This window comes from Mustela nivalis (assembly GCF_964662115.1).
Source record: "Mustela nivalis genome assembly, chromosome: 6".
Classification (NCBI taxonomy): Eukaryota; Metazoa; Chordata; class Mammalia; order Carnivora; family Mustelidae; genus Mustela; species Mustela nivalis.
The window spans coordinates 10,693,601-10,720,898 of NC_139025.1; the positions used below are offsets into that span (position 1 = coordinate 10,693,601).

General features: G+C 47.4%; 2 protein-coding genes across 2 annotated transcripts in view; both read left to right on the forward strand.

The window, feature by feature from the left end:
• The window catches only part of SYNE3 (spectrin repeat containing nuclear envelope family member 3), a 978,380-nt gene that overhangs the window by 926,045 nt on the left and 25,037 nt on the right, over positions 1-27,298 (forward strand). The gene's annotated exons all lie outside the window — the stretch shown is intronic.
• LOC309868136 (alpha-1-antitrypsin-like) lies at positions 1,368-25,820 on the forward strand (the record flags this gene model as incomplete). The annotated part of the gene is made up of 6 exons (XM_082737588.1): positions 1,368-1,380; positions 1,682-1,833; positions 22,142-22,757; positions 23,747-24,057; positions 24,249-24,350; positions 25,626-25,820. 6 exons carry the CDS (start codon positions 1,368-1,370, stop codon positions 25,818-25,820), a joined length of 1,389 nt encoding a protein of 462 aa, XP_082593714.1.

A 27,298-nucleotide genomic window follows, 5' to 3' on the forward strand; every position in this document is an offset into this window, starting at 1 on the left:
AGACATGTGCGAGAAAACACCATCCTCCCCAGAGGGCAAGCAGCCGGTTCATGGGAGTCGTCCCACCTGAGGCTGGAGAGCTCACAGCCTTCAACAAGCAACCTGCACCACGCTGCACACCCCTCAGTACTGGGGAGGAAGGGGTACATGCAGAGGCCAGCTGGGACTCCTGGAGACCAGGGAAAAACCAAGAAGCTGGAAGAGCTCAGGGCACTCACCTGAGAAACCATCATTCCGCTGCCAAGAACCGCTGCAGTTCCATTCATCTGGGCTCTGGTGGCAGAAACCCAGTTCAAATGAGCTGAACATCCCCAATGGGGAGTTCACGGGCCCCTGAGAACCCGCAGGGTTCAAGCAATTTGTCCTAAGGAGGACAGGACTGCAGCACCAAGAGCCTGTTCAGCCAGAAGCCTCCACCTTGCCTGTTCCTTTGATTGCATTCATTGCCTACTCTGACCCTGGAGACCAGTCCCTGACGGACACAGGCGACGATTCATTATCCCCCATTGACAGATGGCAGTGAGAAGACCGGCCTGTCACAGGCCTAGAAATCAGGTGACATACTCGGGCCTGGCTGCTGCAGGAGCATGGGATGTCCCGTCCAGCTCAGACCTCACAGGCGAGTCCAACCTCCCGGTCCACGTGGGAGCCACCTGTCCGGGCTCACGCCGGCTGCAGCCCGGCCCCTGAAGGCTCAGGGCTGGGGAACACATTCCAGAAACTCTGGGGGAGGCAAGGCTGAGTCACGGGGGGAAGAGGAATGGTGGGACAGTCCCGCAGGGCGGGCTTGGCCCAAGGGGGCTGAAGGCTGATTACAGGGACATTTGTTCTCAGAGGTCAACGGGGCCTTTCTGAGACCCGGTGCCCACTCGGTAGGCTGAAAGTCACTGCGGAGCCCTGTGACTCAGGATCTATTTCAAGACTGCTGATCATGGCAGAGTAAAGAAATCGCTTTATTTATGCTCATTTCCAACGTCTGCTGTTCTGTTTGCCATGCTTTCCGTGAAAGGCACCGCGCGGCATTGAACTACTTTGAGTAACTCTGATTCTTCATCACATCGCTTTCCCGGCGTTCCCAGACCACCAGCTGGATTGAAACAAAGGGTGTGTGCGTCCTAAATGTGACAGTGGTCCGTAAATCGTCCTCCCCTCAAAGAAACTGGTTCCAATTTATTTTCCCTCCCTGAGAACAATCGTTTCCTTACTCTCGTCGCTCCAGTAGATTCCAACAGGCTTGTTTCAGGGAGGTGTCCATACTAAGGATGAGGTCACTTGCTTCCCGCACATGTAGGGGCCCTTGCTGTTTCCTTGGCTGGGACATGGGTCCCTGCCCAGAGCCCCCATCCGTCCTCCTTCCTTCCGCCACCATGGTCAACCCCAGTGCGTCGGTTACCCGTCCCCCCCACCCCGGGGCACCACCTGCCTTCCTGCTTCTAGAAATCATGGGGCATGTGTTGGAAGTAAGCTGGACCGATGGCGCTGTGTTGGATTTGGGCGCCTCCTCCAGAGAGCTGACAGCATGGCAGCCTCTTTCAGAACCGGGGTTCTAGCCAAAACGTCTGGAGACGTCACCGGAGTCAGCTGGGAGAGGGTGGGTGGGGAGAGTTGGTGCCAAGCACATGCACGGCACACAGGCTCCGCTCTGAGACTGCTCCCCCAGAGCACTGCCCTCTCTCCCCAGCTCGGGGCTGGTTCTCAGGCTGCGTATCTGGAGGGGGCCCCACAGCTGTGCCCTGCTTGCCGAGCGCCGGACCACCTGCCGCTCAGGGAGCCGAGCTGCAGAGCCACCTGTGGAATGCTGAGGACGATGGGCCGCCGGGCGGCTCTGCAGAGGTCAGACTTTGGGCCACTTCCCACGGGCCCCAGGCCCAGAGGGCAGCGAGTCTCCTGCAGCCCATCTGGTCGCAGGCACCACTGAACCCTGCTTTAGGGGGGAGGTGGAAGAGTGTTTCTTGCTCCTGCGGTCAGGATAAAAGGCCAGCAAACTGCAGCACCAGGAGCAAACCAAACTTAAACTGTGGTTTCAGACTCTGGGTAGGAGCATTGATATTGAGTCCTCGATTGTCACAAGTGTCCCACGGCCGTGCGAGATGTTACTATCAGGGGAACTGGTGGCGGGATGGGGGAAAGGATGTGGGAGCTCTCTGTCCTTTTGTTCTATAACCCTAGATTGTTAACAAAATTGTATATTGTTCTATAACCCTAAAACTGTTCTAAAGAATAAAGTCTTATTTATTTATTTACTTATCTTTAATACCTTATTTATTTTGAGGGAGACAGAGATAGTGAGAGAGAGCACAAACAGGAAGCAGGTGCCCCGCTGAGCAGGAAGCTGGCTGTGGGGCTCCATCCCAGGACTCCGGGATCATGACCAGAGCCAAAGGCAGATGCTTAACCCACTGAGCCACCCAGGCCCCCAAATAAAGTCTTTTTTTAAAAAGGAAAAAAAGTTATGATGGAAATGCCCAAGGCAGTGTGACAAAGCACGCAGAATTCAGGAATGCCAGGTAAGCCTTCGAATGAGTATGACTGTGAACAGGGCTCCAGACCACGCTTGTATCTGAGCAGGCCTCCACTCTTGTCACTGCAAAATGGGGACAGTGAGAAAGAGCTCGTTCAAAGTTTCCTCTATGGATGATGGCGCACGGCATCTTTTTTCAGCACTGGTTCTTACCGAATATTAAACATCAGACTGCAGATTCTGGAAGTAGAGGCTCAGGGGGCTGGCTTCCCCTGCCTCTTGATTCACCGGCATGAAATTGACTGCTGAGTGAATTACAGGTATTTGCACACTTTTTTTCTGAAGACCTGAGCTGAGAGTCAGATGGCCTGGGGTCTTTTCAAGGCTCTACCACATGCCCTGGTGCTGGGGAAGTCACCACCCCTCTCGAGCCTCACTTTTCTCGCCAGTAAAATGGGAGCACTAAGCTACCTTGGGTATTGATATTCTGCAAGACACTAACCGCCTCAGGGCAGTCCAATGCTCTTCTTTCCCAGGGTTCCCTGGAGCTCGGCACCAGGCAGGTGGCTGTTACCGCCTACCTGTGCCTAGACAAATGGACTTCGGAGCCCAGAGGACACAGATGCCGGCTCCCAGTGTGAAGATCCCAAGGGCTGGGACCTGGCAGTCACAAGTCGGGTGACATCAGGTGGCTGATGTTTCTCAGAGGTCAATCATGTATCAGACACAATTCCAGGCTCTGGTGATGTTGTAATTCACTTTCTCCTCTTGACAGCTCTGTGAGGACAGTATCAAGGCAAAATGAACTCTGGGTCTTGCATGGCCCTGCAACCCACCCTTCCCATGGCCCTTGAGCCTGTTGGTCTTGCTGGACTAGGACCACTTCCAAGAAGAACAGAAAAGCACCCTGGGGGCTCCCCAGGCTTATTTCCTGCAGTGGAGGTGGCTGTGGGCCCACAGGACTGGGTGTCCCAGCCCCCTGAGGCTCTGCCTTATGAGTAGGGGAAACCCAGTGAGCCCGTGCAGGGCCCCTGCCGTGCACGTCCAACCCATCCAGTGTGTCTGGGGAATAAGGGCCTTCTGCTGGGTGAGGTACATCCCATCAGCCTCCTCCTGAGCTGACACTGGTCAGCGAGGTAGGGCTGCTGGGCCAGGATTCTTATCTCCACTAAACAGAGGAGAAAATTGAGGACAGACTGGTGGGGTTCGGATTTGAAAGGGTTAAGATTGGCAGGAAGGCTGTTCTGATCAGCACCACCGGTGGGGAGGATGGAATCACGCCATTCAAATGCCGTCAGAGCATAGTAGGTCCGCTATCATGATGCCTGCTGGCGAGCGGGGCAGCTAGAGGGTTACTTTCCCCTTCTCCCACCTGCCCCAGGCTGGGAAGGAGTGCTGTGTCCTGGGTGGTCTTCACCTGGGTCTCCCCCAGCTGCAGGTGGCAGAAACGAGTCTCCTGGAGGGACCCTTCAATGTTCCCAACATGTTTTTCCAACACGCCTCCAGCTCCTTCCCTCTTACCTGGTTCCTTTTCAACCCCTGCCAGAGCCAGAGTCCTTGCCCTTGCCCTTGCCCTGTAGCCGCCCCACCCTCACTTAACTGTCTTACTGGAGAAAGTGCATGCTTTTTCAGCTTTCTCCCAGAGTAGCCTGCTCCCCAGATTTCCAAAGGATGGCCATGGTCGCCCGACTCCCTGGCCCCGCCCTCCTGCTCAATAGATCCTGGCCTTGGTCTTGTCATCAGAATTCCTCCTCTGAAAGGTTGAGGTGTATTCATTAACTCCTCAGATAACCTTACTACCTTGTCTGTCACCTCCTCCCCTTTCTTATCTGGGTTCATGGCCCCGTCTCCCACTCGCTGGCCCCTTACTGGTTGTAAAGTTTCATTTGCGAAACCCACCACCCTCCTCCCCCAAAGAGATGATCTCTCAGGTCCCTTCTGGCCTTGAGTTTGATGGCTAGCTTGGCTTCACTCGCGTCTCCAACAATCATTTTAAAGAAGAAGATCAGGGGGATGAAACATTTGTGTCCTGCCTAGGTCTGCAGCTAATGAAGGATCCCAGCGGGTTAGAACCAGGTCTGTCCGAAGCTAAAAGGCGTGCTTTTTTCCAGCTCCTCCCCAACATATCAGCGCCTCTGTCCCCAGAGGGACCAGCATCTCCGAGGCCCCTGCCATCCGAGCACAGGGCAGGGACTCGAGGGCTATCTGGGGAGCAGGTGGGTGGACTGTGGGGCCCACCAATGATGTGGGGGCTGGGATCCGGGACCCATCATGAGGCTAGCTTAAGAAAGTCTTCCTAGAAGCTGTAGCTGGGCACACGTGTTCAGTGGGAACAGCCCTGACTGACACTCGGAGGAACTTGGCATTAAGTTCCCAGTGGCTAAAGAACCATAGGGGCATCTCAGTCCCCAAGGTGACAGGTGAGGAGATTTTCCTTCTCTAACACCACATCCACTGCCCTGGGGCACTGCCACATGGGGCCGGCCACAGGGAGGGAAGATAGACCCACAGCCCATGGACCGGACAACTGCACGTGACCTGTTGTCCCGAATACAGGCTCGTGAGACTCACACCACACCAGCTGGGCTCCACGAAAGGGACATGCCCACGGAGAGGAGGCCACAGTCCTGTGTCCTTGGGGACTCCCTCACCACGGACACTGCCCCTTCCCCCTGCCAGGGCCTAGAGCAGGGGGAGCGACACCAGCACGCGCCCGGGACAACCGAGAAGGGAGACCCGGGCTTCTGGCAACACAGGCAGGGAATATGGCGTTAGAGAAGGGACAGTCTGGGGCTAAACAGAGAGGGCCCGCCTGGACGCCAGAAAAGCAGAGGCCCAGGTGGGTTTCGGTTCCTCTGTCACCAGACCCATGCGGTTTGATGAAGTCCCCATGGGGAAGTGACGGTGAGCCCACACCCCAGATTCGTGTGTCCCTCGGGAGTGACACGATGCCAAAGCCCTCGGGGACTAGTTTGTCGGGTGCACTCCGAAATACACGTACCCGTATAAATGTGTGCGGTAGGAACATAGAAAGACAATCAAATACGTTAAAATTAGAATTAAGAAATAAAATTAACATCCAAAAGAAGATGTAATAAACATATACACACATAAATGAATATAAAAATACAAAAGAGCATAAGGTCAAAGTTTAAAAAGCAGTTTTAAGACCTCTTCTCCCCGACCTCGTCCCTATGTTCCCTGCACCAGAGGCTGAGGAAGGAGAACAAAGGGCCGCAGACCCCAGAGACGCTCACAGGGAGCCTCGGTGCTCACACTGGCAGACCCGTCCTAGGACACACGTTGTTCCCCTAGGAGCGGAGAGCGAACATTCAGCCCACGCACTCACACAGACCTCACCAAACAAATGTCCCTCAGTGTCCGCACCACCACAGGATCCCCCAGAGAAGTCCCCGTCTGGGGGGACCTAAGCCTACAGGGTTGTGTACTAAGAGCCCCCCAGGGGAGTGTCTGGAAGGCTGCTCACAGGAGACAGGAGGCAGAAGGCCTGTGTGCTGCCTGCAGGGAGGGAGGCTGGGGACTGGGAAGGATGCAGGTAATGAGAGAGGCCTGAGTATGATAATGAGGCACAGAGAAGGGGCCAGCCTCTGGGGAGAAAGAGCTTAAAAAGTGTCCTTGACAGAGCATCTGGGTGGCTCAGTCATTATGCATCTGCCTTCATTTCAGGTCATGATCCCAGGATCCCGGGAGCCCCTCATCTGGCTCCCTGCTCAGTGGGAAGCCTGCTTCTCCCTCTCCCACTCCCCCTGCTTGTGTTCCCTCTCTCACTGTCTCTCTCTGTCAAATAAATAAAATCTTTAAAAAATTAAATTAAAAAAAATTTTTTTAAATGTCTGTGAGGAGTTTAGGTAAGCATGATCAGTTGACAGAGCTGATAATTACCAGATAAAGAACTCTGACTTAAGAGTCCCCATTCTCACACACACACGCACACACACACGCACACACACGCACACACACTTGCACACACACGTTTATCGAGCAGTGGTACTAAATGAGGCCCCTCACAGGAACCGCCTTAGTAACCCTGGGAGTCCATGTTGGTTAGCTCTCATCTCCCCACTTAGGAAACCAAAGTTTCAAGAGGATTAGTCATCTCCTTCAGGTGACACAGTTAGTTAGGGAAAAATTGGGAAAATGGGATTTAAACCCAGATCCTTGTAATGGAAAGTCATATTTTTTTTACTAGATCATTGATGATTCAATTGTGAATTTCATGATCCTTTAATTAAAAAAGCTTAAATGGTAGACACCCAAAAACTGATTCTGCTTATTTGTCATTATTTTTGTTTTTACTTCAAGGAAATGCTAGAAATACTTAGGTCCTTCATGGGCCTTTGGAAAGATCCCTTCCCTAAGCCCCCAGGACAGCTCTCATCTCATCACATTGGGCCTTGCTTCCAGCTCTGGGTGGGGGATGGTGCAGCCTGTTTTTGCCTCAAACTGGTCCTGTGTCTCTCCCTTCCAGGCAATACATAAGGCTATCCTCAGCATCAATGAGAATAAGACAGAATGTTCTGGAGCCACCCCTTCGGAAGAGAGCACCTGGTCTAAGCATCTGTCCATCCAGTTCAACAGGCCCTTCTTTATCATCATCAAGAATGAGAACACCAATATTCTCCTCTTCATGGGAAAGATGGCGAACCCCATGCAAAATTGCATGGCTCTCTGGGTTCAGCTGTCCTCTCTCAGGCTGGGCCCCCCCTCTCTAGATGACATTAAAGAATGGTAAACCTGCCCAAGCTTGAGTGTGATGGGCATGTCCCTAATCTTCTTGTCTTGAGGTCTCCCTTTATATGTGTGGAATCCGGGCACAACAAGTATTCATGTATCCACTTAATTCATATGCATTGGACATGCACACTGTCCAGGCACTGTGCTAGGCAAGATGAAATGTTGGCTGAAACCCATAGTTTAATAACAAACATAGAAAGCCAGCAATGACAGGAGATGGCTTCTCTGAAAATGAAACAGGACACCTAATTAATTGTTTAGATTTTGGTAGAAGTGTGACAGCCAAAGAGGGAATGAGGCAAGGCTAAGCCAGTCAGATCACTCAACGAGGAGAAAGCTCTGGGGTCTGCACTCAGGCAAGGGATCACAACCAGTTGGAGTGCTAAAACCTCACACTCACATTAAGTACTGGTGTTTGAGCCTCTGGTTAGATCACACAGTAAAACATAAACAACATCAATGTCCTTGAAGAAAGCATTGGTTAACGCATATCTTGATACTGAAGTGGGTAGGGCCTCTCTAAATAAGATGAAAACTCATATGTCATAAAAGTAAGACTTGACATATTTGACTTTATGAAATGCAAACTGTATGGCAACAAAAAGTGACATTCACTTCACCAAGAAGCTATAATAACTATAAATATCTATGCAGCCAACTTCAGAGCTCTTAAATATGTGAAGCCATCATTGACAGATGTGAAGGAAGATATAACAACACAATGATGGGAGAATCAATACTCCACTTCCAATAATCAATAGGAAATCAGACAGATTAGTAAGAAGTACTTGAACCACACTATAGACCAGCTAGGTTAATAGACATACACAGAACACTCCACCCAACAACAGCACAATAGACATTTTTCTCAAGTGACTAGAGAACATTCTTCAGGATAGACCATATATTAGACGATGAAACAGGCTTTAACCAATTTTTAAATACCAGAATCATACAAAATACTTTTTCAACCACAAAACTAAAAAATCAGTAGCAAGAGAAAAACTGGAAATTCCAGAAAGATATGGTAATTAACAATTCTTTCACAATCAGTCAGTCAAAGGAGATATCACAAGAGAAATTAGAAAATATCTAAGACAAGTGAAAGTGAAAATACAGCAAGACAAGACTTACCAGATGCAGCAAAAGCAGTACTAAGAGGCAAATTTGTAGCTCTAAGTGTTTATATTACAAAGAAGAAAAAGCAGATCAACAACACAACTTCATACTTGAAGGAACTAGAAAAAAAGGGAAGGGGGGAGACAAACTAACCCAAAGCTAGCAGAGAAAGAAAATAATAAATATTAAAGTAAATATAAACAAAATAAGGAACTTTTTAAAAGAAGCAAGAGTGAAAACCAACAATACCAGGAGTTAGTTTTTTGAAAAGAACAACATGGACAACCCTTTAGCTAGGTTGGCTAAGGAAAAACAAAAGAATCAAGCAATGAACACTGGTATTATATGCCAATAATGAATCATGGAACACTACATCAAAAACTAAAGTACTATATGATAACTAAGATAACAATAAAAATAGATAGATAAATAAATAAATAAGAAATGAAAGAGGGGACATGCTTTTACACAAGTAAAAAAGATTATAGGCAAATAGTGTGAAAAAATTGAATGCCAACAAATTAGATAATCTGGATACAATAGAGAAATTCCTAGAAACACAGAACCTACCAAGAATGAATCATAAAGAGATAGAAAATTGACACATGATACTAGTTATACCTGATGTATAACTAGGGAGGTGATTGAATCAATAACAAAAACCTCCCAACAAAGAAAAGTCTAGGACTCCATGGCTTCACTGTTGAACTCTCCCAGACATTAAAGAAGAATTTACACAAACTGGGCCACTTTGTTATACCATACACAAAAATAAACTCAAAATGGTTTATAAAACCTAAATGTGAGACCCGAAACTATAAAATTCCTAAAGGAAAACATAGGCAGTAATCTCTTGGACATGAGCCTTAAGAACATAGTTCTCCTCAGGCAAGAAAAACAAAAACAGAAATAAACCATTGGGACCACACCAAAATAAAAAATTTAAAAATTTAAAAAAAAAAAACCTTCTGCACAGCAAAGGAAACCATCAACAAAACAAAAAGGCAACCTACTGAATGAGAGAAGATATTTGCCAATGTCATATCCAATAAGGAGTTAATATCCAAAATGTATAAAGAACTTACACAACTCAACACCAAAAAGACAATGTATTAAATTTTAAAATGTCCTGTGGACTTGAGAAGACGTTTTTCTAAAGAAGACATCCAGATGGCCAACAGACTCATAAATGCTCAATGCCACTCATCATCAGAGAAAAGCAAATCAAAACCACAATGAGATATCAGCCCATACCTATCAAAATGACTAAAATCAAAAACACGAAAAACAACAAGTGTTGGCGAGGATGTGGACAAAAGGGAATCCTCACACACTGTTGGTGGGAATGCAAACTGGTGCAGCCACTGTGGAAGAAAGGTATGGAGGATCCTCAAAAATTAAAAATAGAAATATCATATGGTCCAGTAATTCCATTATTGGATATTCACCTAAAGAAAGTGAAAACCCTCATTGGAGAAGATATATACGCCCCTACATTTAGTGCAGCACTATTTACAATAGCTAAAATATCGAAGTCATCCAGGTGTCCATCAATAGCTGAGTGGGTGAAGAGATATGGTGTTTTTACACAGAGGAATATTAGTCATAAGAAAGAATGATATGGTGCCATTTGTGATGACATGGATGGACCTAGAGATTATTATGCTGAGTGAAATAGGAAGTCAGACAGAGAAAGACAAATATATACAACTTCACTTATAATGTGGGACCTAAAAACAAAACAAATAAACACACAAACAACAACAAGAAAAAACCAAACAGTCTCTTAAACACAGAGAACAAACTGCTTAGTGCCAGAGTGGAGGAAGATAATGGGATGGATGAAATCCATGGAGGGGATTAAAAGGTATGAAGTTCAGTTATAAAATGGGTAAATCAAGGAGATGAAACCACAGCATAAGGAGTAAAGTCACGATTACTGTAATAACGTATGGTGACAGATGGCAACCACATGTATCATGGTGAGTGCTGAGCAATGCGTAGAATTCTTAATGGCTGTATTGGAGCAAAAAGGAATTCACACAAATCCTCCATAAACTCTTCCCAAAAAATGGAAGAAGAGGAGGGAACACTTCCTAACTCATTTTATGAGGCCAGCATTACTCTGATGCCAAAGCCAGACGACGACACTATAAGAAAAGAAAACCACAGACCAACATCTCTCATGAATATGGATGCGAAACTCAACAGAACACTAGCAAAGACAATTCCATAGCACAATAGTAGGAGCAAACACCAGGACCAAGCAGGATTCTTCCCTGGAATGTAAGCCAGGGGTAACATATGGAAATCGACCAATGCAATACATCACATCCACCAAATGAAGAGAAAAAATATGATTGTTGAGGTTGATGCAGAGAAAACACTTGACAAAATTTCACGCCCTTTCATGATAAAAACACTACAAAAATGAGGAGTGGAAAGAAACTACCCTCAATATCATAAAGGTCATGTGTGAGAAGCCCACCACTAACATCAAACTCAGTGGGGAAAGACTGAACCCGTTTTCTTCAGGAACAAGCTCTGAATGCCTGCTTTGGCCTTTTCTACTTGACATAGTTGAGGAAGTGAAATAAATCAATCATGGGAGGACATATACCGTATGAGCCCACTTCTGTGAAGTACCTAGAGTATGGAGATCACAGAGACAGAAAGCAGAACGGTGGGGGCTGTGGATGAGGGGAGGAAGACATAGGAAGGCAGTGTTTACTGGGGACAGAGTTTCAGTTTGGCAAGATGGGAAGAGCTCTGGGGATTGACGGTTATTATGATTGCACAACAATGTCAATGTCCATAGTATCAATGAACTGTACACTTAAAAACGGTAAGACGGCAAATTTTATGTGTCTTACCACAATGAAAGACAACATGATACAAATTAGTTTGAGAGTTAATATAATGACAATGTATGACCAATGTTTTCTAAATAACCCAGTGAAATTCCTGACACGTTAAGCTGTTACTCCCAATTCTATAATTTTAATGATAATTTCACATCAGTTTGTTAAAAAAAAAATTATGTATCTAACTTCCAGACCAAAAAAATGCCATAAACAAAGTCAAAGGACAAACGGAAATTTTATAGCTTAAATGGCAAAGAATCATTTTAACTTTAAGGAACTCTCAAATCTATAAGGAGACAGCAAGTAACCTAGTAGAGCAACAGGGAAAGGATTTAATCAGAAAGTATACAGAAAAATAAATACAAATAGCCAATGGAAATGTAAAAGAACTCTTAACCCAATTCATAATTTTTAAAACACAAATCAGAGTGCCACCTATCAGATCAGCATAAATGTGCAAAGTTGATAACACTCTACTGATGTCCCTGTGAAAAAACAGATCTTCCCATACAACAGATGGGGGCAGTGGAAATGTGTGCAGCCTTGTTGGAAGATAGTTTTGTGACATCTATTCAAGCTAAAAGTAGAAAAAATAATTTTTGATTCAGGAATTTCACTGGTAGGAATTTACCCCATGAAAATATTTATAGGGGTTCCTGGGAGGTTTAGTTAGTTAAGTGTCTGCCTTAGGTTCAATCATGATCCCAGAGTCCTGGGATTGAGACCACATCAGGCTCCCTGCTCAGCCAGGACTTTGCTTCTCCCTCTCCCTCTGTGCTCTCTCTCTCTTTCTTTCTCTCAAATAAATAAATAAAATATTTTTTTAAATAAAAATATTTACAAACAACAAATGTAGGGGGGAGTTCTTTTTAATTACAGCATTGTTTGAATGAAAAAACAAACAAGCAAACAGAAAACCCTTAATGTCCACAAATAGGGGATTTGTTACATAAAGTCAGGTACATCTCTATAATGGAAGGTCATGCAGACTTTCAAAATCATAAGGCTAGTTCTATATGGGCTGATAGGGAAAGATCTCTAAAATAAAAAATAGTGTAAAAAGCAAAATACAGAAGAGTGTACAAAGTATGATTTCTCCTGCAAACACACACATTCATTTATCTAACAATTATTTACTAAGCATCTGCTATGTGCCAGGCAAACAAACAAAATCCCTGCCCACAGGAACTCAATGAGGGATAGGCAATAATCCTGGTAAGTCAATACCACGCATAAAATAGAGGAAGGTGATGAGTCTTACAGCAAAAAATAATGCAGGGACAAGTGATGGAAAGTGCTGGGATGTGAGACATGCTCGGACTGAATGGTAAGAGAAGGCCTCACAGAGAAACCCAAGGCAGGTAAGAAATTAAGCCACATGGGTATCTGGAAGAAGATCAGCCAGGCATAGAGAATAAGGTGATGCAAAGGCCCTGGGGTAGGGATGTCTGGCATGGTCAAGGGAAGCAAAGAGGCAGTGTGCCTAGAACAGGGGAAGGTATGAAAGAGATTAGCAGAAGAGGCCAGAGATGCAACCTGCAGTTCCTGGGCTAAGGGTCTCGGGGGTTCACACACTGTACACCTTGTATATGGTTGTAAGGACTGGCTTTTGTTCTAAGTGACCCAGAGCCCCAAGAGGAAATCCAGCAGAGGCACAAAGTGATTTATATTTCAACAGAATTATATAAAGATGTGGCTGTCAGAATCAAAGACCATTTGTTTTCTTCTTTATAGTTTTCTATATTTTAAAAGTATTAAATGTTAATTTAAGAATCAAATGGAAGTGGGTGCTACAGTACAAAGATGGGTGGACAAGGAGAAGCTCAAGGAGGCAGGTCTATCTTAGGCAAACAAGCAGGGGTCCTGTTATGAAGGAGGACATTCCCCTCAAGGACACTTCCCTGTGGAGTTAGTTTGTGTTATGGGGGAAAAGGGTCCTTGGTGAAATGGGTCTGGAAAACTCTGGACAATTATGACTTCTCAGCATCTTTCAAATACTACCATCCAAGTGCGAGGAGGAAGATGCAGTGCTTCCCAAGTTTATTGGACCCCAAAGCCCCCCTCTTTTTTTTCCTTTTAATGAATCATCTCTAGGATTCCATGGAATACACTTTGCTAAATGCTGCTGGGGGTAAGAAGGGTCTTAAGTGAGGTCATGGCATATAGTTAGCTCACTTGGGCACTGGTCAGGGGAATCCGCTGGTGAGACAAGGCAAGGTGTAAGGAGGTCTGAGAGCTTACTGCCCTGTCACATCCACAAGGTGCTCTTCTGGGCTAACATGTCCTTCTGCTCAAAGACAGTGATTTGAAAACCAGATGCCCCTGCACCTGGAGACTCAGTGGGCTCCACTGGAAGGAAGCATGCTGATGCAGCAGAGTAACAGTTGACATTTTTGGTTCAGAGTGACAGCACCATCTGCTGTTGCCCAGAGACCCAGCCTGCCAACGTCCTCCCTGGGCATTAACTGGAGGGCAGCTGCGAGAGAGAGTAGACAAACAGGACTATTAGGTGGGGAGGAGGTGGCCAGGTGGAGGATTACACAAGCCCACATCACCTTGGACCTGTTAATATTAACTTGATCTCCAGCCTGGGGGAGTACCAGCCATCTCCAAAGTCACTGCCCTGATAAATATTGTTTTTCTCATCTTATTGGCTAGGTCCTCAGGGATTCTCTCTTGGCCTTAGACTGTGATCCTGCCGATTCCCCCGTAAGTATGAAGCTTTAATCCCCTATGTTGACATGTTAGGGAACATTCCTCCCATGGGATGGGGCGGTGTCTGGTTATAGACCAAGTGGGAACAGAAACCCAGCAGAAGCAATGTGAATGGCCAACCAAAGGGCTTCAGGACAATTGTTATCTTCAGCCATTTCAATAACTGTGCCATCAAAGCCACTTCTAGGAGTAGATTTCTTCCTGGTGGGCACCCCCTGTCTTGGTTTCTGGATAATTTTTTTGACTCCTGGCATTGTTCACATAAACTGAACTTACGAACAAGTAGATTCAGTCAACCAATCACTCTTTCACTCAATCATCTTACCCTAAGTTAATCATTTATCCAACCATCCTGAACTAAATGCCAACCCCATGCCAGCCCAGGGCCCCACACTGTGCTATGTGTAAATTCCACGTAAATTCAATGCATAACTTTTAATTACAAACCTCTTTGTAAAGAAGCAAGGGCTTTATAAATATTCTATCGCACTTCTGCGTATTTGGAGGATTGTCTTCAGGGTCAAAAAGGACGTTGGGACAGATTGCACTGCACATGGATGCCTGATGGAGAGCATAGGAGACCTGAAATCCAGGCCATGTGACACTTGCAAGAGAAGACATCCACCTGGTCTAAGAGGTGTCCTTTTTAATTGACACAAAGATGCTAATATTTCAGAGAACATGTGATAAAAATGAGTATAGTAAAATATTTTTAACTGAACCTAGGTGGTTGATATAAAGTGTACACTGTAAAAATATTTCTACTTTATGTTTTAAAACTGTCATAATAAAATGTGAAGGTGGGGTGGAATGTCATTCTCAGCCAAGTGATGCATGGGCCAGAGAGATGCTGTTATGGGTTAAATTGTGCCCCCCCTCAAAAATGTATATATTGAAGATCTGACCCCCTGTACTTTGGCACGTGACCTCATTTGGAGATAGCATCTTCATAGAGGAGATCAACTTAAAATGAGATTAGAGTGGGCCCTAATCCAATATGATGGGTATCATTTTAAAAAGGGGAAATTTGGTCACTGGAACATGAGAATAAAGGGAAGAAAGTTTGAAGATACAGCAAGAATACCATGTGAGCAAGAAGACGGTCAATCCACAAGCCCAGGAGAGAAGGTTAGAACAGATCCTTCCCTCACAGCTCTCAGAAGAAACCAACATTGCCAACAGCTTGATTTCAGACTTCTGGCCTCCACCGGAAGATAATAAATTTCATTTATTTTAGGAGCCCACTTTGTGGTACTTAATTGTGAAAACCCTAGCAGACTAATGCAGGTGGTTTTTCTTAGTCTGCATTGAAAGAGCCACCCCCCAAAGTCTAGCAGAGACTTGATCTTCACCTTGAACACCTAGAGGAAGCACAAATGTAAAGAGAGCTTGGGGCTGTGGGGAGATGTCCTACTATGGGGTTTGGGTTGTTGGGAACTGACCATAAGCTAATGTTTCCCTTAGAAAGGAGTGGTGATGATGGGAAGTCATTGCCCAGTGGTGTCTAAAGACCAGCTAATTTCCAATAATGGGGCTATAAGCAAAAGGTTTTGCCAATTTTGGCTTATGACATCCCACACTATTTCACAAATAAAGATACAAGTCAGGGTAGTTTGAAAAAAAAAATGCACAGGAACCCAAGAAACCAGGCAAGGCAACCAGGGAAAAGAGATGTTAGAGCCTGGTTCTGTTCTCGGGTACACTATCTTGGGTAAGCCCCTTGAACTCAATTTTCTAATTCACAAAGACCCAGGTGTTGGGGAAGATGAAGGTGTTACATGTAAAGCTTTAAGCACATAGTAAGTGCTCATGAAATGGAGGCAAAAAGTCGGAGACAAGATCAAGATAAGCCCCATGAGGATAATAAACAGGCTCAAAGGCTTGTTTGTATAACAAACAAATGGCTGCAGGTGAAGGTCAGCAAGACTGTGGATGACAAAATCAATACTCAGCTGATATCAGGTGTTTTTCCATATTAGACACTATGAGAATTGACTAGCTTATTGTCAATCCTGACAGAATGTGTGCTGGACTAGAAAGAACACTTGCTCATGAGGCAAGAGAAGGAATTCTAATTCTCACTTTCCTCTGGACCACGTAACCCTTGGTAAATCTCTGTTACCTCTCCCAACCTCTACTTCCCCAGCTATGAAATGAGAGTATTGCCTAGACTGAAAATGACAAACATGTAGCCATGCATAATTTCTTCTGCTCTCGTATCTACACAGACAAGACCAGTCAACCGTGGCCCTATTTTCATCTCATTCAGACACATCCTCAGAATCCTCCTCAAGATAAGATTCTGGGAATCACTATGATTGATCCAAGATGGCAACTTGGATGGAAACCATTTACTGTCCTGTCCAAATGATTTCTAAAATGCCTTCTAGTTCCTCTGTTTGCCCAGCCTGATCCCTTTCTAAGAACAGAGATGACTTCATCTTGCATCTTTCAAGACTTCCATGTGGCAATTGTCAGAGACCTTTCACTGTCTGGTGTCTTACATTTTGACTTGTCCATCTGCTTCAGCTCTTTTTCTCCCAGACCCAATGTCCAACAACCTCAGCAGGGTCCTAGATCTGCATGTCTCTGTTATTTGAAGTCACCTGGCTTCCTCTGCCCATGCCCAAGACAGCCCTGGTTAATGGATTAAGGTACTCGCATCCAGAAAGAGGGAGTCTCAAATGCCTTCTGAATTCAGTCTCTCTGGCAACACCTACCAATTGCTTAAAATTCATGTGTCATCTCGTCACATGAAAATATGTCCAAAGATACTCTAGAAGAAAAGACTAAACCAAGACTAGCTCTGTGTGTGTGTGTGTGTGTGTGTGTGTGTGTGTGTCTGTGTGTGTCTGTGTGTGTGTGTGTTTTGACAGGAACCAGCTCCATATGAACAGCTCTCTTCCCAGTCTCTAATTACCCCTTCCAACCACCTTTCCAATTCTCATCTAACCTCAACAGCTGTCTTAGAATGTACCTGTCCTCGGGAAGCCATCTATTACAGTAGAACACTGATCAGAGTGTCACATAGTTTTCCATGCCAAGCCTGCTTCAGTCTCAGCAAACCCCTTGATTTTGAATGAGCTCCTTGATCTTTCCTGGGCTCATCTGCAAAACAGGACCGCTGCCTCTTCATAGGGTCACTCTAGTATACAGCACATATTCTACCACATAGAAGACGTTAAACAAATCAATAAGATGGACAGCTCCCCTTGCATGCACCACTATCGTTAATAGTACCACATCAATATTGAGCTGTTGGGTCTCCAGCTCCTGCTTGGGAATCAAGACTCTGCCGATGCCCTGGAGAAGTGTGAAAGGGATGCCATGAAGAAACCGGAGGAAGGCAGCATGACTGCAGTGGAAACTGAGCCCATGGGCCACCACTCAGAGTTTGCTCAGCCAGCATCTTCTCTGCCTCCTGTGGGGTTGCCCACATTCTGTCCATCCTTCAGGGCCCCAGTCAGGTTTACATCCTTCCTGGAGCTCCCACTGAGTACTTATGTCTCTATTCTGTCTGGTGGAGGAAGCTTAATCTTAGTCAACTCTAGTTAAATTCTGTTAGTTTAGTATAAACTTTGTCAACTCAATATTCTTTCATCAATTTAGGGTTTCCCCAATTCAGAGTTGCAGACTCCCCAATACCCAACCCAGAGGTATTTGAGTATGGAGACAACACTCATCCATGGTCTCAAGGGAGGCAATCCTCTTGAGGGCAGCAATGAGGTCACTCTGAATCCCCTCTCAGCGCCCACCCAGGGTTAAGTACAGTGCCTCTGAAGCAGATGGATGGATGGATGGATGGATGGATGGATGGGAAGATGGAAAAACACTTTCCCTGCAGAATGTGGCCTCCATCCTTCCCCCTTAGCCTCTTGGACAGTGTAGCAAAGCCACACTCCATGGCCAAGTCGAGTCAACAAGTCCTGTTCCTCCAGTTTAGCACAGACCAATGAACGCCGCACATTGTGCCCAAAAGATACAGGAGCCGTGGGCTAAGGGCTGCAACATCTGCCTAAGGAGGGCACAACCTGACCTTTCTGTGTGTTTCTGCCTCCCTGAACACCCGAATCCGCTGGTGAGGTTGGCTATCCTCTCTTCTCCTCAGCTGAGGACAGCTGTCCACAGGGGCCTGCCTGGAGGGTTGTGGATACATCAGACCCCAGCACCTGGCCTGTAAGTAAAACTCTCCTTCCCCTAGCCTCACAGCTGGCCCCCATGCCTCCCAGTTAGTTCCTGAGGCATAGCTTTCTCTGCACAGTTAGGGCTGTGGTCTTGGGTAGGATATGGGAATGGAACAGAGCAGTGCCACAGGACCGGTGACTTACCTGTAGGTGAGTCTTATCATAAAGAGTCACCTTGTTCAGAGATAGGGAGCTAGTGAAGGATAAAATCAAGGTTCTGGGGCAGCAAAGCTAGACTTGAATGTGCTGGCTCAGTTACTGGCTAGGTGTAAACTTTGAACAAGCCACTCCCACCTCCCTGGGACTCAACATTTTGCAGGGGTTTGTTGCAAAAATTAAATAGAGCATCACTCAGAGTATCGGTTCAAAGCATGAGACTTCTACAAAGACACTGCAGAGAAGGGTGTGGGAAACTGGAGCATCTCTGAGGAGACACCCAGAGGTTAGCAAAGCCAGGGAGCTCTTGCCTGCCCACAGCTGAAGGAACGAAGGAAGAAATGGTGAGATCAGGAGCCATGGAGGTGGCACTATCTGGAAGGACCCAAGATGGTGGAAGGACGCAGCTGCTCCAGGGGCATGGAGCTGAAGTGGGGAACCTCTCTCTCTTCCCGCCCAGCATTCCCACCCACTACCAAGCCCAAGAAGTCAGGGGCCTGGACAGCCTGGCAGAGAGCCTGGTAATACAGTCCATCAGTATCTCGGGGTACAAAACACGACAGACAAGGGCAGACCATGCATCTGTGCAGAATGCTAGCAAAGAACAGCCCACAGAAAAGACAGCCCTAACAGAAATAGGAACAGCCAACTTCCACTGAGCGCTTGCTGCATGCCCTGAGCACACACGCTATTTAATTGAACTTTGACTCACAAAAAGTTTAGCCTGAGCATATAAGCACTCCCTACAATGGAACTTGTATTATTGGCTTCATGGAATTTCCTATTGATCTACAAGGCAAATTCAGATTCTGGACATATTTTTAAGAAATGGGGGATCAGAGACCCCATTTCCCACCCCTTCTCCTAACTCCAAGTTTTCCTTAGCAACTTGTTTGGAATGGAAGTGTGTATTTTACCAAATCATAAAGCACAAGGGCTCCAAAGATGGGGAGACCTGAAAACAGCAGAGGATAATGGGGGGGGTGGACTGGTGTCTACCCCTGCCCAGCCTGACAGACACAGCACCCTGATCCCCAGGGTAGGACCTAGATTTCATGGAAAACCCAGAAGCTCCCTCTCTTTCCTTCTCTTGGGGAGCCTACCTAACCCTTCCCTACCCACCCCTCTCTCTCTAGACCAGGCCACCAGCTTCTCCCATTCCATGGTGACAAACACCCCTGTTCCTGTGCTCACGGGACAGGGAAGTCAGCCACAGGACAAGGACAGGCCCGATCAGTCCCAAGTACAGATTCTGAAGGAAGAGTCTGGTTGTCCTGAGGCAGGTGCCCATTCCCAGTCAATCAGCATGGCCGGAGGTGGGAGGTCACGCTCAGGAGTGAATTTTCAATGGCAACAGAAAATGCATGCAAATGCACTATACAGTATGGAAAGTGTAAGAGGAAAGGGGAATAACCTGCACAGGAAAAAATGAATTTTAAAAGGTCTCAATGACGGGGCGCCTGGGTGGCTCAGTGGGTTAAGCCGCTGCCTTCAGCTCAGGTCATGATCTCAGGGTCCTGGGATCGAGTCCCGCATCACGCTCTCTGCTCAGCAGGGAGCCTGCTTCCCTCTCTCTCTCTCTGCCTGCCTCTCCATCTACTTGTGATTTCTCTCTGTCAAATAAATAAATAAAATCTTTTAAAAAAATGAAATAAAAGGTCTAAATGTTTAGATAGCTATATTGCATCCTTGTTTAAAAGATTCACTTTTTTAAAAATAGTTTATTTATTTATTTGACAGAGAGAAATCACAAGTAGGCAGAGAGGCAGGCAGAGAGAGAGAGGAGGAAGCAGGAAGCAATGCAGGGCTCGATCCCAGGACCCTGAGATCATGACACGAGCCAAAGGCAGAGGCTTTAACCCACTGAGCCACCCAGGCTCCCTAAAAGATTCACTTTTAGAAAGAGATATCCGCACTCAAATTAATAGTTCTTATTGAAATTCCATCTGGATTTTTTTCATTTGTAATAGTTCCTAAAGTTCATCTAGGCAAACAAATCCACAAAAAGAGCTGATAATTTTTGAAAAAGAAAACAAAGTGATTTGCCTTGCACAATATCTAATGTATGGTTAAAATTGCAATAATTAAAACTGTATGGTACTGGCAGAAAAATAGGTAAGTATAAGCAAAGAACCATATAAAATGTGCAGAAAAATCTGTGATAAATGGGCTTTTATAGAGAACAGTGAGAGCTCTTCAAATCCATGGGGAAACTGTACTTTCATCCATAAATGCTATCAGATAGCCGTCTGTTTGGGGAAAAGGATATTGGTATACTCATGCCACATGGATATTTAATTCCAAATAGATTACAGAGCTAAACATAGAATTATAAAATACAAAGAAAAAAAATAGTCAAAGAAAAAATGGGTGTGTGTGGTTTTTTAACCATCTTGGAATGGGAAAGAGTTTCTTCTGCCTTCCAGTGTTGGCAGATCAGAGCACATAAAATATTAAAACTTCTTGATGATGGTGCATCTGCCTTCTGCTTAGGTCATGATCCCAGTGTCCTGGGATAGAGGCCCATGTTGGTTCCCAGCTCAGCAGGGAGCCTGCTTCTCCTTCTGCCTCTGCCCTCCCCCCACTCACGCATTTCTCTCTCTCTCTCCCAAATAAATAAATAATCTTTAAAAAAAAAAAATTCAAGAGAAAATTTTGCAGCATCTATGACCAGCAAAAGCTCACTATTTGTTACGTACTTAAGAATTTCCTGCAGCCGGGGGCACCTGGGTGGTTCAGTCGTTAAGCATCTGCCTCCAGCTTGGGTCCTGATCCCAGGGTCCTGGGATTGAGCCCTGCATCGGGCTCCTTGCTTGACCCGAAGGCTTCTTCTCCCTCTCCCACTCTCCCTGCTTATGTTCCCCCTCCCATTCTCTCTCTCTCCATCAAATAAATAAATAAAATCTTTAAAAAAAAAAAATTCCTGCAACCTAATCAAGACAATTGAACTGCAACAAAACAGTACAACAAAAGCTGGTGTCCTATTTCCATCTATTAAACAATCAAAACTAAAGGGATGCCAATATCCAACCAGACATCCAGCATGGTAGAGTAATTTGACCCAGAGTTTGTGGGAACATTATGGGTTCAGACCTTTTGGATGGCACATTGGTAGTATCTAGAACAATTTCAAATATGCACGCCAAATTCATAAATGAACTCTCCAAAATCACTCACATTTAGATTTATATACGAAGATGTTCACGCAGCATTTTTCAACAGCAAGGAAAAAATCAACCCCTGTTGACAGAGGCTGATTTAATAACTTAAAGTAAGTGAATCCTTCCTTGCAATATATGTAACCATTGAAATAATGGAACAAGGTGAGCCTACTGACACATTAATAAAAGACATCTATCATGTATCAGATTAAAAAGCAAGTAATGGAACAATTTGCAAGATACATTCCACTTCATTTTGGAGTATGCACTTATAGTTATTCATACATATAGCTATGTTCTGTGTGTAAATATCACATATTCAAGTCATAGACAGACCCAAACAAAGAAAAAAGTTCTAGACCAACACACAACAAATTCTTAAAACTGATCACCTCCAGGAAAGGGATTAGTGGAACAGGTGGGAGCTGAATCATTATATTGCGAATATTATATTTGAAGTAGAATTTATTATTATAACTGAAATCTAAAGAAGCCTGTAGGATACAGCTAGAACTTTTTTCCCCTAGCACCTATGGTTTTACCAAACACCAGCTGTGTTTCACCCACCATGTGCTCCTGTCAAGGGTCACATGGTTCCAGAGCCAGGATTCGAACCCAGGTCCACCTAATTGCAAAGCCTAGGTCTTACCCCAGGACTCTCAATGGAGAAGGGGTGCCACGCCCTGCTGGACCAGGTGACCATGCTCTGTGTCTCTATTTATCCAGGATGGTGCAGCCCACTCTGTTCTTCTGGCTCCTGGTGGCCAGCCTTGTTCTCATGCCTATGGCCAGGGGGCTCCTAACCAAGAAAATCACCCAACCTCAGCGAACCTGGCACCCCCAACCTTCCTGAACAATTCCCACTTTGCCTTCAGCCTGTACAGGCGGATGGTGGCTGCAAACCCAGGCAAGAACATCGTCTTTTCCCCACTGAGCTTCTCCATCCGCCTCACCCTGCTGGCTCTCCAGGCCGGGCCGGCAGCATGTACCCAGGTCCTGGAGGCTCTGGGCTTTCCCCTCGTCCAGGTCCCAGGCCATGGGGTCCATGCATGCTGCAGTCAGCGACTCCTTGCCTCCCTGCTGTCCCTTGCCACATGCCAACCACACATGGGCAGCATCTTGTTTGTGGACGAGAGGCAGCCCCTGGCACAAAGGTTTGTTGACATCGCACAGAACCTGCACGGCACAGAGGTCTTCCTCATCCCCTTCGGGAGCAAGCAGGTAGCCGGGGAGCAGATGGACCCCTTCGCCAGCAAGATGACCCACTACGAGATCAGGAAGCTGGCCCAGGAGTTGACCCCGGACACTGTCTTGATTCTGGCCAACTATATTGTCTTTAAAGGTAAGAAATTCCCTAATGATTATTTAGGTCCCCCTGCAGTTTGCTGCAAAGTTCATCTGTCTTTTGTCCAAGAGGAGTCCCTCCCACTGTCTTCTTGCCTTTCCAAGAATTCTATCGCTTAATTCTTCTCACCCCTGTACCTGCAGCCCCTCCCTCTTCTGATACCTTCTCCTGAACATTCCAGGTCCTTCTCAGGCCGGAGCCTTACTACCACCAAAACTCAGGTCAGGGTGCCCCCACACAGACCAGCTACATAATTTTTGTGTTTCACAGTGAATGCATATGTGGGACCCTTGTTCAAATACCGCTTTTCAAGTTGACAACTATAGAGCATGAAGCTACATTCAGGGCCCTGGTGACAGCTGGGTCGCACGTCCCTGAAGCCAGCCCTGCCCACGCGGGCTATCCCAGCTCGGCTCGCATGCCACCAAACACGAGTCTTTCTGCCATTTTTGTGTCTCCCCTTCTCATATGGAGCCTGTTAAGGATGGCATTCTACAGAGTTCTTCCTCAGTCATCTTCCTGGGGCAAGCATGTTTCTCCCTTGGGGCCTACCCCTCCTGCACTATGGACATTTGCACATGAAGAAATTAGTGGTCCTCATTAATGGCCCTCTCCCTCCTCCTCCTTCTGCTCCACAGGCTTTCTCATGCCCCAGGCCTATTCCTGCCACCGGGCCTTTGCACATACCATCCCCTCTCTCTGGGATAGTCTCCCTGTCATGCCATCACTCTCTCACCCTGCTGGGTCTTTCCTCCATATCACCTTCCTAGGGAGGCTCTCCCCTCCCCTGGCATTTCCTGTCTCCCCGATTTTTCTCTTCCCTTGTTCCCACTGTACGGAAGCTCCCCTCCAACAACAGTATCTTGTGCATGACTGTAGTGCCCCCACCAAGAGCAGTGCCTGGCACACAGCAGCCCCTGCTAAATTACCTCCTGACATCCAGTCCCCTTCTCCCTGAATGCTGGTGGTGTCCTCTCTCTTGCCAGGGACGTGGAAAATCCTCTTTGGCCGGAAGCTCACTGAGATCAGACCCTTCTCAGTGAGGGAGTGGGTCAAAGTCCTGGTGCCCATGATGCAGCGGCCAGGCTGGTTCCAGCCCCAGCGTTTCTACCACCTGCATGGCTACGTCCTCCGCTTGCCCTGCACCTGTCACACCACTGCTGTCTTCATCCTGCCCGACGCAGGCAAGACCAGGGACACAGAAGAGGCTCTGATGAGAAGTGGGCCATGGTGGCCGCCAGCTCCCAGAACCACTGTGATGACCGAATGGAACCACCTTATGAAGTGCCTGACACAGGTCTGTTCACCGAAGGCACCCAGGAGACGCAGCTAACACGGGTTTTATTATACTAACCTACAAGCAGCGAGCTTGCTGGCCAGGACCATTCCTGAATTCAGAGGATTTCAGCTCTGTTCTCCCCTCTCGTTGCCCTGAGTAGCAGGAGGAGGTTGTATTTTCCAAAATTCACTTTATCTGGGACAAGTCAGCTGGAGCAGTTCCTGCCTTCCATGGGCATGCCAGATATATTCAGTTACCGCGCAGGAATCACGGGCATTTCTCTGCAAAGCATCCCCATGAAGATCTCCAGGGTAAGTTAGACGCCCCAGGTGTCTGGGCCATTTATAACACACCTCTCTTCCTCCTCCTTTCAGACTGCACCCAGGGGCCCCAGCACTGCTGTGTCTGTGCCGTGCCCTGGATTACACAGGGCTCCCCAGCTGGTGGGGAAGTCAAACACAGAAATGGTTGAGTGGCAACCCCCCAGTGGTGTCCTGACGACAGCTGCTGGGAGGAGAGGGCCGAGCCTCATTTGGGAGCAAGAGGCAATGCCCTCTTTCCCAAGCTCGCCACGAAGGCAAGCGCCCCTGCTCTGGGGAGCTGGGAGGGGTGGTGGAGAGCACGAGGCCAGGTGTGTTTCCGCAATCCTGACCCCTTCCAGGAGGACAGGGGAGTCCCCTCGTGGTTCCATAAGAATCCAGAGGAGAGCCCCCTGGACTGAGTCCAGAAGTCCTAACACTACTTGGGATATCTTTGGGGAATAGAAAGGGAAATTGAGTGGAAATACTAACCAACTTCTGGAGGAAGGTGAGTAGCGGTGTGGGGGGTGGGGGGCAGGCAGGATGGGGAGTGGTCCACGGTGAGCTGGATCTGGCTTCAGAGGGGTCCTGCAAGCCAGTCTAAGATGCTGGGACCGACGCCCTGTGAACTGGAGGAAGAGGGCCACCAGGAGCTCTAAGGACGGGTTTGCATCTGAGCTCCCAGGAGCTCAGGCCGATGTCCTAAGGAAAAAGATTGCCTGAGGGTCCAAGGGTGGCAGAGAGAAGAGTTACCCAGTGACAACATAGACAAGTATCAGGGAGAGGCAAGGTGGACCATGAGCAGGGTTGAGCAGAAGAGGCATTTAGAGGTGGAAATGCCAGGACTCACAGTCTCGGGGTGAGGAGCCAAGACAAAGGACAGCGGCTCTCTGAGAGGCAAGGGGAAAGCAAAGTGAGGCCAGAGCGCCTTGTGAGCTCACGCAGTAGAGGGACTGAGAGGACCCTGCCGTGGAGGAGGGACTGTGCAAAGCAGGACAGAGAGCCCTCCAACCAAGGGCGCCGAACCCGATGGAGAGAGACAGCATCCTTGATCCCTTTGGTTGAGGACACGGTCTTCGCCGGGGTCAGGACATGCCAGGTCATGCACGTCGTCTGGAGGGAAGCGGGAGTCGAATGCAAGTATCCCGCCACAGGGCACAGCGTCTCCACCTGACCCTCCTCCCTGGCAGACAGAGGGTCTGCGCTCAGACTGAGAAGCAGAGTGGCCACTTGGGGAGGAGGAGCAGTTCCCACTCGGCTCAGCGCTCTGAACCTTGGTCCCCACAGGCTCTGCACAGAGCAGAGCTAACCATGGATGAGACAGGAGCAGAGGCAGAAGATACCTCGGCCTTCCGGTTCCTCCCCAGATCGTATTTTCCCCCCTTTCACTTCAACCGACCTTTCCTGTTATTAATGTTTGAAGAAGGCAGCCGCAATCTTCTGTTCATGGGGAAAGTGATGAACCCCATGGCAAAGTCATAGTCAGGTGACCGGAGGAGCTACCTCCCCTCCCCTCTACCACCCCAGGCTCCTGAAGAGAAAGGAAGCCAAGAGTGACATTTACTGACCACACAGCTCATAGGTCTATCTTCTGGTCTCTGCACAAAACCCCTCCCAGTCATTATCCCCATTGTACAGATTAGCACACCAAGGTCCACAACAGGTGCACAATCACGAGCCAGACTCACTGGCCCAACACCAAGGTTCCTGGAAGGATCTGCAGACTCGGATCCCTCTCATGACTTCTGGCAGCTTCGCATCCCTTGCTGGTCCTGGACTTCTTCCTCTGCCTGCTGTCCTCTCATGCCCTTGATGCTGGACAGTGGCGGACCTGTGTTCCTTTGGAGAATTGACTCAATAAAGCAGCAAATGACAGCCTTTGGGTGGGTGTTTTGGTGCCGCTGGGCCAGCGGGCCCCCAACCCCTGCATGAGTGGGGAGCCCACTGGCCTGGGCACTATTTGTGTGACACAGAGGGTAGGACTGTCTTACCAAGGGTCCAGCTGGGTTCACTGTCCCTCCACAAGTCATTGCACAGATACTGTCCCTGTCCAGCTACCTCACCACAGTCTCGTGTCCTCCCTCTGACACCGTCTCCTTTCTCTCCATCAGGTCCCGTTTGGCACCCAACCCCAACAATCCTTCAACCCACTGGGGTACACAAGCCATTGAGCTGACCAGTTTCCAGCTCCCTCTCTTCCTCCAGCCCTTGCTTCCCCCTTGCCGTGTTTAAATTCCATGACCACTGGACCCTCAGCTCCCTTTGCCTTCTCCCTCTTTATCATGCCTGCCTGGCAAAAACCTTCCAATTCTCCCCCTGCTCCCAGCCTACATGGGAACGCCTGACTATAGCTAGGAAAAATAAATAAATTCAACACATTGATGGGCCTCATCTTAAATCCATGATCACTAACCTCAAAAGTGGTCTTGATCCTGGAAACAATCAGTCTCCACTCGTGGGTCTTTTATGCTCTCACTGACTTAAGTAAATACTCCAGGACTGGGCTTTCATCTTCTCCTCCAAGCTTCCGGCCCAGTGCACCCTCCATTGATGACCTCATTTCCTTTTTCACTAGCAAAATATAGGCAATAACCACCTGCCCACCACTAGCAGCTCTGCGCATACCTCTGCCTCCCTTCCTGTTACAGTGGAGCACCTGGTCGTGGTCCTGGCTGAGGCCCCCCTTCACCTATGCCACTGGTCGTATTATATCTCACCCACTCAAGGACACCGCACCAGCAATCCTGCCCCGCACGCCCCCAATCACAAACCCCCCCTATCTACTACCCTTGTTCTATCAGGATACAAATCTGCTCTTCTTTCTTCCATAAGATGGATGGATGGATGGATGGATGGGTTGGGTATAAGTATATAGACACCCACAATGCTGATAGATACAGACACAAACATAGATAGAGGTAGAAAGAGAGATAAATATAATCATTTCCTCCTCCATAGAC